This window comes from Heloderma suspectum, chromosome 16, assembly GCF_057233095.1.
Source record: "Heloderma suspectum isolate Gila_16-S chromosome 16, 16-S_ref, whole genome shotgun sequence".
NCBI classification, from domain to species: Eukaryota; Metazoa; Chordata; class Lepidosauria; order Squamata; family Helodermatidae; genus Heloderma; species Heloderma suspectum.
This window is the reverse complement of record NC_139473.1, coordinates 8,062,087-8,075,161: the sequence shown is the minus strand read 5'-3', so window position 1 is coordinate 8,075,161 and position 13,075 is coordinate 8,062,087. Positions and strand designations below refer to the sequence as shown.

The 13,075-nt window shown below is 42.8% G+C and overlaps 2 protein-coding genes and 1 long non-coding RNA gene across 11 annotated transcripts in view; 1 reads left to right on the top strand and 2 right to left on the bottom strand.

Moving 5' to 3' along the window:
• The window catches only part of AATF (apoptosis antagonizing transcription factor), a 111,092-nt gene extending 110,868 nt beyond the window's left edge, over positions 1 to 224 (bottom strand). For all 9 annotated transcript variants that reach the window (XM_084822408.1, XM_084822410.1, XM_084822409.1 and 6 more), the window contains exon 1: positions 118 to 224. In XM_084822408.1, coding sequence (XP_084678534.1) covers positions 118 to 205 — 88 coding nt within the window. In that variant the 5' untranslated portion in view covers positions 206 to 224. The remainder of the gene's footprint in view (positions 1 to 117) is intronic.
• A 47-nt stretch (positions 225 to 271) lies between these two features.
• LOC146334923 (uncharacterized) lies at positions 272 to 12,421 on the top strand. Its single transcript, XR_014786205.1, has 4 exons — positions 272 to 312; positions 4,051 to 4,147; positions 5,146 to 5,276; positions 8,071 to 12,421. It is a non-coding gene; the product is annotated as an uncharacterized LOC146334923 (long non-coding RNA).
• LHX1 (LIM homeobox 1) overlaps positions 9,855 to 13,075 on the bottom strand; it is a 59,242-nt gene continuing 56,021 nt past the window's right edge. The window contains exon 5 of the mRNA XM_084823404.1: positions 9,855 to 10,234. Within this exon, the coding sequence (XP_084679530.1) occupies positions 9,855 to 10,234 (380 nt within the window). The remainder of the gene's footprint in view (positions 10,235 to 13,075) is intronic.

Here is a 13,075-nt window from a genome sequence, read left to right as displayed (position 1 = left end):
CTTCCTCACAACTGCAAAACCCCCACGTGGCGAGAAAACGCACGTACACGCCCGAGCGGCCGCCTCGGCAACTGCGCGAGCGAGCGAGGAGCGACCCCCGCCCCGTTTCTTGCTCACCATCCTCGGGGTCGTCCTCCGGGTCCCGCTGGGCGCCGGGCAGCGGGTTGAGGAGGCGCTGCAGCTCCTCGGCTAAGGGCGCCGCCATTTTGCGCCTCTTCTCTGTCGCCCGCCCAGGAGGAGGAGGAGGAGGGAAGAAGGGGCGGGGCTCGTCCCTGGGAGGCGGGGCTGGGCGTGAGGAGAAGGCGGAGCCCGGTGAGAGGGAAACGTGTGGAGTGGGAGCGGGACGGAGGAGGGGATGATTGACAGCCCGGACTAGCAGGGAGCGCTGCGGGGAGCCAGTGGCGGTTGGAGAAAGTCGGTTAGGAGAAGAGGGACCGTTAGGGAAGGAGGGGGAGGGGCCGAGTGGGGAGATGAGGCGACAGGGGCCGGGCTTACGCTGCAGGGCGCGAGCCTGGGCACGTTGAGGCCGAGAAGAGGCCTACAACTCCCAGCATGCCCCAGCCAGCCATGCTGGCTGGGGCATGCTGGGAGTTGTAGGCCTCTTCTCGGCCTCAACGTGCCCAGGCTCGCGCCCTTATTTATCTAGCTGGTGCATTACGCTTATGTATGTATTACTATCAAGGAAGGAGCCGGCGAAGTTTGGGCGGGCCGAGAGTGAGAGGAGTTAGGGGCTAGGGTTGGTTGTTTTATTTATTTGTTTTATTACATTTGTTTTATTACATTTATTTATTACTGTGAGAGAAGGAGGGAGAGGAGTTTGGGCGGGGAGGCGGTGAGGGGAGTTGGGGGCCGGAGTTAGTTATTTTATTTGTTTTATCACGTGTATTTATTAATTAATTAATTAATTACTATCAGGGAAGGAAGGAGAGGAGTTTGGATGGAGAGATAATGAGAGGAAATACAGACCAGACTTGGCTACTTTGTTTATTTATTTCATTGCTTTCGTTTATTACGTTTATGTATTTATTTATTACTGTGAGAGAAGGAGGGAGAGGAGTTTGGGCGGGGAGACGGTGAGGGGAGTTGGGGGCCGGAGTTAGTTATTTTATTTGTTTTATCACGTGTATTTATTTATTTCATTAATTAATTACTGTCAGGGAAGGAAGGAGAGGAGTTTGGATGGAGAAATAATGAGAGGAAATAGAGAACAGACTTGGCTACTTTGTTTATTTATTTCATTGCATGTGTTTATTACGTTTATGTATTTATTTATTACTATGAGAGAAGGAGGGAGAGGAGTTTGGGCAGGGAGACGGTGAGGGGAGTTGGGGGCTGGAGTTATTTTATTTGTTTTATCACGTGTATTTATTTATTTATTTATTTATTTCATTAATTAATTAATTACTATCAGAGAAGGAAGGAGAGGAGTTTGGATGGAGAGATAATGAGAGGAAATACAGACCAGACTTGGCTACTTTGTTTATTTATTTCATTGCATGTGTTTATTACGTTTATGTTTTTATTTATTACTATGAGAGAAGGAGGGAGAGGAGTTTGGGCGGGGAGACGGTGAGGGGAGTTGGGGGCCGGAGTTAGTCATTTTATTTGTTTTATCACGTGTATTTATTTATTTATTTATTTATTTCATTAATTAATTAATTACTATCAGGGAAGGAAGGAGAGGAGTTTGGATGGAGAGATAATGAGAGGAAATACAGACCAGACTTGGCTACTTTGTTTATGTATTTTATTGCATTTGTTTATTACGTTTATGTATGTATTTATTACTGTGAGAGAAGGAGGGAGAGGAGTTTGGGCGGGGAGACGGTGAGGGGAGTTGGGGGCCGGAGTTAGTTATTCTATTTGTTTTATCACGTGTATTTATTTATTTATTTATTACATTAATTAATTAATTACTGTCAGGGAAGGAAGGAGAGGAGTTTGGATGGAGAGATAATGAGAGGAAATAGAGACCAGACTTGGCTACTTTATTTATTTCATTGCATGTGTTTATTATGTTTATGTATTTATTTATTACTATGAGAGAAGGAGGGAGAGGAGTTTGGGCGGGGAGACGGTGAGGGGAGTTGGGGGCCGGAGTTAGTCATTTTATTTGTTTTATCACGTGTATTTATTTATTTATTTATTTCATTAATTAATTAATTACTATCAGGGAAGGAAGGAGAGGAGTTTGGATGGAGAGATAATGAGAGGAAATACAGACCAGACTTGGCTACTTTGTTTATGTATTTTATTGCATTTGTTTATTACGTTTATGTATGTATTTATTACTGTGAGAGAAGGAGGGAGAGGAGTTTGGGCGGGGAGACGGTGAGGGGAGTTGGGGGCCGGAGTTAGTTATTTTGTTTGTTTTATCACGTGTATTTATTTATTTAATTAATTAATTACTATCAGGGAAGGAAGGAGTTTGGATGGAGAGATAATGAGAGGAAATAGAGACCAGACTTGGCTACTTTGTTTATTTATTTTATTGCATTTGTTTATTACGTTTATGTATTTATTTATTTACGTTTATGTATTTATTTATTCACGTTTATGTATTTATTTATTTTATTGCATTTGTTTATTACGTTTATGTATTTATTTATTACTATGAGAGAAGGAGGGAGAGGAGTTTGGGCGGGGAGACGGTGAGAAGAGCTGGGGGCCAGAGTTAGTCATTTAATTTTTTCTTTATTTTATTTCATGCATTTATTGATTTATCAGGGAAGGAGGGAGAGGAGTTCGAATGGGCAGATAGTGAGCAGAATTAGTGAAATCAGTAAATAATAAGAATTGGGGGCCATAGTTTGTTTGTTTGTTTATTTATTACATTTCTGTACTGCCCAATAGCCAAAGCTCTCTGCGTGGTTCGCAATAACCATAACTTATAATACAGTGAAGTCCTGTGATCAAATTTTTTAGAAAGCCCTTCAACTCTTTGCATGCCCCAGCCAGCCATGGCAGGCTGGGGCATGCTGGGAGTTGGAGGGCTTTTTCTGGGGCATGCTGGGAGTTGGGGGCGGGGGGGCTTTTCTATCTAAACATGCACAAACTAAAATTACAGCACCATCAGCTCCTTTAGAGTTCTGACCGAAACCCTGAGCAGATTCACTTCCCCACTGACATCGGAGCCACCAGCCTCCACTGGCTACAAGCTCCCATTGTTTGAACTTGAGCAAAGATGGCGTTTAAATATCATCACTGCCCTGTATAAATTGTTTTAACAGCAATTCCCTCTCCCCAGAAAACCTTGGGAAATGTCACTTTGTGAGCAGGGGGGTAGGGTTCTTTAACAGTATTTTCACCAAATTGAAATTTCCAGGACTCTTTAGGAAAAATCATGACAACTAGACTCATATACGTTTATACTGTACATTGATTTTAATTTTGCAAAGTGACATAGAGGAGGGGGCAATAGTAATTATTAGTAATACAATAATGGGGCTAGGCCATAAGGGACTCTAACTGTATGGTATGGTGGCTGTAATCCTATATCCACTTACCTGGGAGTCAGCCTCCTTGGATTCAATGGGGTTTACTGCTGAGTACGCTGCCTGAAAGTGTAGTGTAAGATTATTATTTAAAAGGAAGAAAAAGAAGAGTGTTGTATGGTTGGGGTTGTGTGGCTCAGAAAATGGAATTGGCAGCCTAAAATGGCATTCGGCAGCCTGAAAATATATACTTTCATTTAAAAAACAAAGCAAAAAACAAGTTTCTAGTCCCTAAGGCTTACAAATATGGGCAACGCCTCAGGGAATTTCATAAGCTAGGGAAAGCTATCCAATGGCCAGATTCGGTCTACAGTGCTGGAAGAACTGTTTACCTCTCCCTATGACTTGCAGAACAAATTATGCTAAATAAGTAAAAGCCTGTCATTTATCTTAATTTGTATAATGTAAGTCACAAAATCCAGGTTTCATGGTGTAGGATATGGGTTAACATGCCATAAAGTTCTGATTATTATTTTTTAAAAACTTTTATATACCCATAGCACCAGGGCTGTTGTTTTGTCTCCTATTTGGGATTCCCCATTTGTGTATTTGACAGGCATTTAGGTTTCAAAATACAAGACAATGTGATGAAGCTTGCAAGAGAAGGAAGATGTGCAATAGGGCAATCTGTCCTGTGCATACTTATGCAGGAGGTAAGTTCTGCCGAGTTCAGTGTGGCCTACTCTCTAGTAACTGTGGCCACCCAGCTGGACAAGAATCACAGGCAGAACCCACTGAGAATTCAATAGCAGATATGGGTAGTTACGGAAGCATTCAGCCTTGTGAGAAAACAATGCCAATATATCGATCCACATAGAAATTGCATTTCTACTCCCCTAGAGTGCAAGATTAATGCTTTTCTTCCCAATATAGGAAAGCAGTAAATATTATGGGAAAACATCCTTTGGTGGGCATATTTCAAAGGAACATAAAAACATGAGAAGAGCCCTGCTGGATCAGACCAAGGATCCATCTAGTCCAGCATTCTGTTCACACAGCGGCCAACCAGCTGCCCATGGGAAACCCACAAGCAGGACATGAGTGCAACAGCACCCTCCCACCCATGTTCCCCAGCAACTGGTGTACATAGGCTCACTGCCTCTGGTACTGGAGGTAGCGCATAGCCATCAGGGCTAGTACCCATTCACAGCCTTCTCCATGAGTTTGTCTCACCCCCTTTTAAAGCCATCCAAATTGGTGGCCATCACTACATCTTGTGGTAGCAAACTCCATCGTTTAACTCTGCGCTGTGTGAAGAAGTCCTTCCTTTTATCTGTCCTGAATCTCCCTGGGTTCTAGTATTATGGGAGAGGGAGAAAAATGTCTCCCTATCCACATTCTCCACACTATGCATCATTTTGTACACCTCTATCATGTCTCCCCTCTCCTTTTTTCCAGGCTAAACAATCCCAGCTGTTGTAACCTTCTCTCATAGGGGAGATGCTCCAGCCCCTTGATAATTTTAGTTGCCCTTCCCTGCACTTTTTCCAACTCTACAATATCTTTTTTTTAGGCGCTATGACCAGAACTGTACACTGTATTCTACGTGTGGTTACACCATAGATTTCTATAAGGGCATCATGATATTGACAGTTTTATTTCTCAATTTCTTTCCTAATTATGCCCAACATGGAGTTTGTCTTTTTTACAGCACACTGGGTCAACATTTTCATTGATGCTTACTCAGATGTAAGCCCTACTGAGTTCAATCGGACTTACTTCCTACTAGGTGTGCTTAGGAGGATCTTTCTGAAGCGACACAGGCCTCTTTGTCCTGTTTTGGTGAGCATGTGTGTAAAAGCAGACCTTGTACAGACGGTGAGCTCAGCAGACATTGTGCAAAGTATTACCAATTGATCTTCAGTTCCAGAAATAGACATTTTGCAGTGTCAGGTTTACAGCAGGGGTGCAGAACCTCATCCTGCCTGAAAGAGCAACATTTTGGAGAAGCTCTCAGGGGCCATGTTCCGGTGGTGGGCGGGGCTGAAGGCAAAATGGGCGGGGCCGAAGGCAAAAAGGGGTGAGGACAAAAATACCCGCATATTGTAGCTTCAAGCGCTTCCTGCCAGTCACTTGGAAGAGAGATTTCAACCTTTTAGAATGGGGGGAAAAATCTCCACAAAAGCCGGGAATGCACCAAACAAAAGGTGGACGGGGTCAGGGGGAAAGGGTGTGGCCTCTTGAGGAACCCTGGAAGATCAAATTGGGAATCCCAGAGCAACAGATTTGGTTTACAGCATGATCCTATCCCCACGCAATGGCTGTGGGACTGTATTCTAGGATCCCTGTACCAACCCAATGTAACACTGTTCCTGCCATCATCTTCCATGGTCCTGTATGTGGGTGGTACAATGCTGCTTTGTTGGCAGGCAGGAAATGCCCCTGCATTGTTCAGGAGCTTTTTGAGGGATGGAAAGAAGGGTTAGAACAAGCTTTGAAACCAGCCCCATCTCCAACACAGAGATATAAATTAAACTGTGGTGAGGTATGGCAATGCCCAGACCGCCTGCCTGCCTTCCTTCCTTCCTTTATTATTTATAGCATTTATATACCGCTCCACATCTAAACAGATTACGGAGCAGTGAACAATAAAAGATAAAATGATAAAGAGATGAAAGAAATAAAACACCATATTAAAAATTGTGGTTTTTTTTTTTTAAAGTACTGATAAAAACCGTGGCTGGTCTGTCAAGGAAGGCTTCCTGAAATAAAAAAGTTTTCAGGAGGCACTGGAACCAACCCAGTGTTGGAGACTGTCTGACCTCCAGAAGCAGGAGTTCCATAGAAAGGGGGCTACCACATTGAAGGCTCTTCTCTGGGTGGACTCCACTTGGGCCAATGGTCCAAGCAGAACCACCAGGAGCATGCCCTCTGATGACTTCAGTGACCGGGCAGGTTGATAAGGGGGAAGGGACTCTCCCAGATATCCTGGTCCCAAGTTGTTTAGGGCTTTACACACTAGTACCCAAACCTTAAACCTGGCCCAGTAGCAAATACGCAGCCAGTGCAGTTCCCTCAGCAAAGGAGTTGCATGCTGAATAGGGGCAGCTCCCGACAATAGCCAAGCTGCTGCATTCTGCATTGACCACTGATCGCGTCATGATTTTCCAGCTTTTTGATGTCTCCCCCCTCCCCTTCTAAAAGGGTGAACTTCCTCTCCTAAGCACTTGCAGAAAGAGCTTTAAGCTAAAATATGCAGGGATTTTTTTGGATTTTGGTTCCATTCCCTTTTACCTTTGGCCCCACCCACCACTGGAATGACAGCTTCTCCAAAATTGAATTTGGCCCTTGGGATGAAAGAAGTTCACCACCCCTGGTTTAGAGCGGGGAGCAGCACAGGGCTCAGTTTAGACTACTGTGTCCTTCCCAAAATTCTGGCAGGACTGAATAGGAGATACTCCATACAAAATGTGCAAGGAGAGAAATTCTGTGTGAACGGGGGAAGTGAGTGGTCAAAGTCGATGTGTGTAGGGCAGAATCCCTTGATGCTCTTGGACTCAAACTTGCCAGTCCCCTGAAGCTCATATTACATCTACATGCTAGAACTGTAACATGTGAAGGAGACAAATGGGTGATTTAAAACATACAATAATGTAAAAGACATGTAAACATGCCAGATAACCATCAGGTTGTTGAGGCTACCCAAAGTTATTGTGAATTCACTGTAGACCTCAAGGGCAGGATAAGCTACAATGGATTAAACAGTGACTTCAGCTTGAGGTGAAACCAAAAGCTCCCAGGTGGCTTGGAGGCAGAGTGCGCATTATTTGAATGCATATGTTACTAAGGCTGACAAAAAACATTTTGTTGCCTGAGGTGAAGGGCAAGATAGCGCCTGCCTCCTGTTCCATATACAAAAGCCAGCTGGACTGGCAGCTCACTAGAGACGGGACAACATCCTCCACCAAACCTGAGGGCAGCAGAATAACTTAGGGGGCACATCACTGCCACCACAACCCTAGCATTTGCCGCCTGAGGCAGCTGCTTCAATTTGCCTTGTGTCATGCTCCTCAGGTTCACACTCAGCAACAACCTGGTGTAGAAAAGGCCAACTATCCGAATATTCAAGAGACGTTTGAAAACCTGCTGCAAAATTTAATCAGACTTAGCAACATTCTTCTAGCTTCCCCCAGAATCCCTCACATTCTTAAGAGCATCAGAAGAGCCCTGCTGGATCAGACCAAGGGTCCATCTAGGTCAGCATTCTGTTCTCCTCCTCCAGGAATTTGTCTAATCCCCTTTTAAAGCTATCCAAATTGGTGGCCTTCTTCAGATCCTTGAGGAGGAGTCTCCAAATACACTTCAAATTTAATTTTACATCAAATCCAGTAACAACGGAACATGTCTGCTCCACATTTCCGGAGACGTTTTGCTAGTCTTATGTGACATTAAAAAAATGGAGGAAAGCATTATGAGTTCCTAAATAGTAACTCTCAGTATTTTCTTCAAAATTTCTCCAAAATATCTCCTGAGAAGAAACCTCCAAATTCACATTGAATTTCATGAGAAAGTTGGTGATGTGTGGAACATCCTCAAATTTTGAAAGTCTTATCAAACCTCTTTTAACTTCCCTCAGAATTCTGAAGAAGAAGAAGAAGAGAAACCTGAGGAAAGAATTACCTGAAGAAGAATCCACACATTAATTTTTGACTTTGGGCAGTTTTTCAAGTGTCAACTCAAATTAAGGTTCTCCTTCTCCACTGTCACCTCCCACCCCAAATAATATGTCATAAACCATTTAAAGCACTGAATGAAACACGGGTTATCTAAACATCAGATTTTCTAGTTTTATTAAAAATTCACAAATTTTTTAATCCGACTTTCCCCCCCTTTCATACAGTGAATGGTCTAATATGCACTGGAGGTCACACAAGCTTAGGTTTATTTGAACAATAAAAGACATATGAGAAATTTAATATATAAAGAAAAAAAGTAGCAGCTGTTGACTGCATATTTGACCATAAAATTTAAATATTTTGGACTTTGTTTTTTCTTTTTCTTTTAAAGACACAAAAATAAAACCTGTGTGGGTCTATATAAGTCATATTAACAATTCCATTAATGTTGAACAGGACTAAAGATTAGCAAAGATGTTAGTTTTCCCCCCCTTAACCTTGTAACACTTTGTTTAAAATGCTTTTCCCGGGCTGCAGATGCAACACCCCAAAGAGTATTTTGTGCTATAGAATTGTTTTATTTGGCAACTGTCTGATTTTATAGGTTTTTATTCTTTGCCTTCTGTAAACACCACCTTTACAAACTAGCACAGTGAAACACAAGCCCTGTAATGTCTCATAACATCTACAGAAAAAAAAGAGAGAAGGAAAGAAAACAAATGAACTATTTTGGTTGATTGCTCAAAATACTTTGCTTTTGAACAAGAGGTTCTAAAACAGGATTTTTTTATTTTTTTAGTAAAACGTTGCGCTCCTGAATTTAACATTCGACGTAAACAGTTGACTGTTTTTTTTTTCTAGTTCCATAGAGTCTTTTTATTTTTATTTTTGTATGTTTAGCTTTTATTTTTGTGAAGGTAGAATACTTTGTTGTTCATTTCAAGTCATTTTTTTTAACTTAGAAGTCTAGCAGAAGACCTCTGGCTTTTGAGGATTATTGGTGTGTGTCGCTCGGAGAAGGTAGAAGAGTTGATATGGAGGGCTTACATTTAAATATTTGCTATTTTGGCCAAAAACAAAAAACCCTCCCAAAAATAACAACAAAATAAACTACATTTTATTTGCCCCATCTGACATTTTGGAGGCTTAAAAAGTCTGTCATCGTGGATCATGTTCAATTTTTGGAGGCAAAATTAACAAATCGATAAACCATAATTTAAAAAATTGCTAGAATTCCTTGAAGCTTTTCCTTGTTGCTGTTGACCTTGCCTTTTAATTCAATATTAGTTTCTTTTCCTATCTGAGAAAAGTTTATCTTGATTCCTAGAGTTATCATCTAGTGAACATGGGTACCCAGTATATGCCATCCCATAATATATGGCAGTATTGAAACATATCCACTTCATCAGTGTCTTTTTCACTCAGTACAAAGCGTTTTTTTCTTTTCTTTTTTCCCCAGTTGATTCTATATCATGAAGATTGTCCCCCAGTCTATAGCAAAATTTCCCTGGGCTTTGATCTGAAACGAATGATTCAGTTAATTCCCAAGGTTAATGAAAAAAGAAGGGGAAAAAAAGATGGGGAGAAGAAGAAAAATGTACCCCCCCCAAAACAGAACAATATATATTGTCTTAGGGCAGGAAAAAATGTTCTATTTGTTTGAACTCATTTCTGTACACCTCAATATAAGCAGAACGGATGTCGATCAGCCACTTATGTCTGAGTCCAGTTCCAGCGTTTAAAGCTACCATACCGCAGCCTCATTCATTTCAGGTGGATGTGACAAGTGGTTGCCGTAATTTGCACCTCCGTTGACCGATATTGAGGAAAACGGAGGATTCGGGCCAAAAACCTCTGCCGACATGGAATGCAACGAGCCGGGGAGGTTGGGTTCTGGGCTGGGCGAGTCTCCAGGCGGGTGGGACATAATATCTGTGAAACGCTGAGCTTCGCTAGAAGGATGGTGTCCAGGCAAAGGGTGGTCCATTCCCCCAAGAGGTGTTCCTGATGGCCCCGAGGAGGGCACAAACGGGAGATCAACTGGCGTTTGAGCTTGAGAGGAAGGAGGTCCTTGTGGGAAAAAATCATAGTTGCTCCCAGGTCCGTAGTATTCGCTCTGATAATCTGGTGGGTGAAAGAGAGAACAAATTGACATACATGCAGAAAGAGCCAGGGTTAAAGAGTCAACAGTCATTTATTAGCTATACCCTATAAAAGGGCTGACAGACGGGATCTACTGGTTAATAGCTGGGTGATTTGCAGTAGAGTAGCAAGGTTTTCTGACTCCCAATAGCTCAACGGCAGCAGGCCCGGCCCTGCTATTAGGCAGAGTGAGGCAGCTGTCTCAGGTTTCAGTTGCTGGGAGGCGGCAGCAAGGTGTTAGAGGAGAGAGCTGTGGGCCTGTGCCCCCTAAGCTAGCCTACTCTCTTCAGGTGCAGTGGAGGATGCTGCCCCATAGCTAGTGTCCAAACTAGAGAAAATTCATATGCCTTTAAATAATAATAATTATTATTACTACTATGGAATTCACTACCACAAGATGTAGTGGTGATGGCCACCAATTTGGAAGGCTTTAAAAAGAGGATTGGACAAATTCATGTAGAAGAAGGCCATCAATGGCTACTAGGCCCGATGGCTGTATGCTGTCTCCAGAATCAGAGATGGTACACCAGTTGCTGGGAAACACAACCAGGGTTCTCTTGCACTCATTATTGTATGTATGTATGTATTACATTTCTAATCTGCCCAGTAACTAATGTTCTCTGGGGATCCTCTCCTCTGCACTCTGCCCACCCTGCATTCTTGCCTAGACGTGCAATTCCATGTATCTAGCCAGGGCTTTGGAGAAGGGGTGGGGAGAGGCCTGCAGACCCCATAGGAAGCAACGTAATGGGGCTTCCGCGGTCTCCTCCCCCCTGCCCCCGGGAACACCCCCTTTTCGCCCTCTCCACGCTCTGTTTTACGAGCACGGAGAGCAGCTGCCGCAGTTCTCCTCACACAGGCTATGAGGGGGAGGGGAGCGTGGTTTTTATAACTAATTATTTCCAAATTTGCAGCTATAGATGTAAATCAGCATATACATTTTTAAAAAAATGCAAATTATTGTCCTCTTTTTTGGTAATGCATTTCCCTTTTTTTGTTGTTTTGGGGGTTTTGGGGTGCCCTCTGCATAAGTAGTCAGTAGAATACGTTAAGGCTCTATCCACTTACCTGGGAGTAAGCCCCACTGAACTCAATGAGACTTACTTCTGTGTAGACACATATAGGATTGCACTGTAAAGCCTTTAACCGTAAGATAGTTCTCATACACAAGGGTTTTGTTTTTCCCCCTCCAGTCTCACTGCACTGCAAAGTTATCCATGAGTGAAGTCCAACTGTGGTATAAAATATAGAGTGATGGACTTGGGCCAGTCACTGAATTTCTCAGCCTCATCTATCATATAGGGTTGTGGTGAGGATGAAGTGGGGGAAATCCCATGTATGCAAGTCTGAGATTATGGATTTATTCTAAAATGTTTACATGCCATTTTTTCCATAGCAGTGTCAAAAGCAGTTCAAAAACTACTACTAATAAAGCATCCATAAAATAAGACCATCTAAACAGACCTGAACAACCATAAAAACAAAAACAGTACAGCAAAGAAATCCATATAAGGTCCAGAAAAAAAAAGAAGTAGTAAATTTTTAAATGTCAAATGAAACAACAAGAGGTTTTAGCTCAGTTTTGGAATGTTAGCAGGGAGGACGCTATATGGATCTCTCTGGGTAGAGTGTTTCACAGTACTGGGGACACTACAGAGAAGGCCCTGCTTGTAGTGAATGCTAACCTAGCCTCCTCATGGGATGGAATTCAGAGCAAGGCCTTATTGGAAGATCTTAAATTCCAGAGGGGAGCAGGGTTCATATAGGATATGGTATTCCCTGAAAACTGATATATAAGGGCACACTTTAAATTATTATTAATAAAACTCCATCTATGTGCATTACATGTTACAAAGTACAAGAAGTCATGTGTCTGCCCCAAGGGTCTTACAATCTATGATTCAATCTAAGGGAGACAAAGTCAAAGGGAAGGAAATGGAGATGGGATTGATGGGGGAAGAGTATGCATTTATTTCAGTTACACATACCTGGTTCCTATATAATGCTAAGCCATGGTGTGGTTTGTTGAAATCTGGCTTGGCGTTGTGTCTGAACCCATCCCCACAAACAAGCCATAGTTTGTTAACCTGCTACAAACCACAAATAGAACCCATGGGTTGTTGACCTACAAAGTCTGGCTTGTTTAAATCAGAGCTTGTTGTGGTGTTTGAACCCAGATCCCTGGCTTGTTTGTGCTGCTGCCTGCCTTGAAACAGAGGTGCTCAGCAAGAGCAGCCTAAAAACAAAACCACTCTAAAGGCTGGCAAAATGGGTGGAGGAGAAACAAATCACGAACAGGAAAACAAATTGCGGTTTGTGGTTTAGCTTGTGGCTAAAGCAAGAAACCATGGTTAACATAAACCATGGCTTAGCGCTATGTGTGAACCCTCTCAATACACAAAAGGACAGTATACAAATGTGTCAGAGATAAATCAGCTACTTGTTGTCTGAAGCCAGTGCATTCTCTGCAGGGTGGCTTGTTAACCATGCAGTGTGGCTTATTTTTCTCGAACAAGCCACCTTGAGAACCCATGGTGTGTTGTTGGGTTGTTCAGGGTGGTTAACAAGCCACAGTGCAGGGTTAACAAGCCACCCTATGGAAAATGTCCTGGGTTCAGACAACACACCAACCCACAGTTCAACAACAACCCACGCTCAACCACTGAGTGTAGAGTAGCGTGTTGTGTGAACAGCCTCTAAGTCTTCAGTTAATTTGGACCCTGACCCAGAGCCTCCCAAACTGATGGAAAACAGCTTTTCTAACCTTAATTACCATGTGCAGGGGAAGGGGAGAATTAACCCCTCCTTTCCCAACTGCAATCC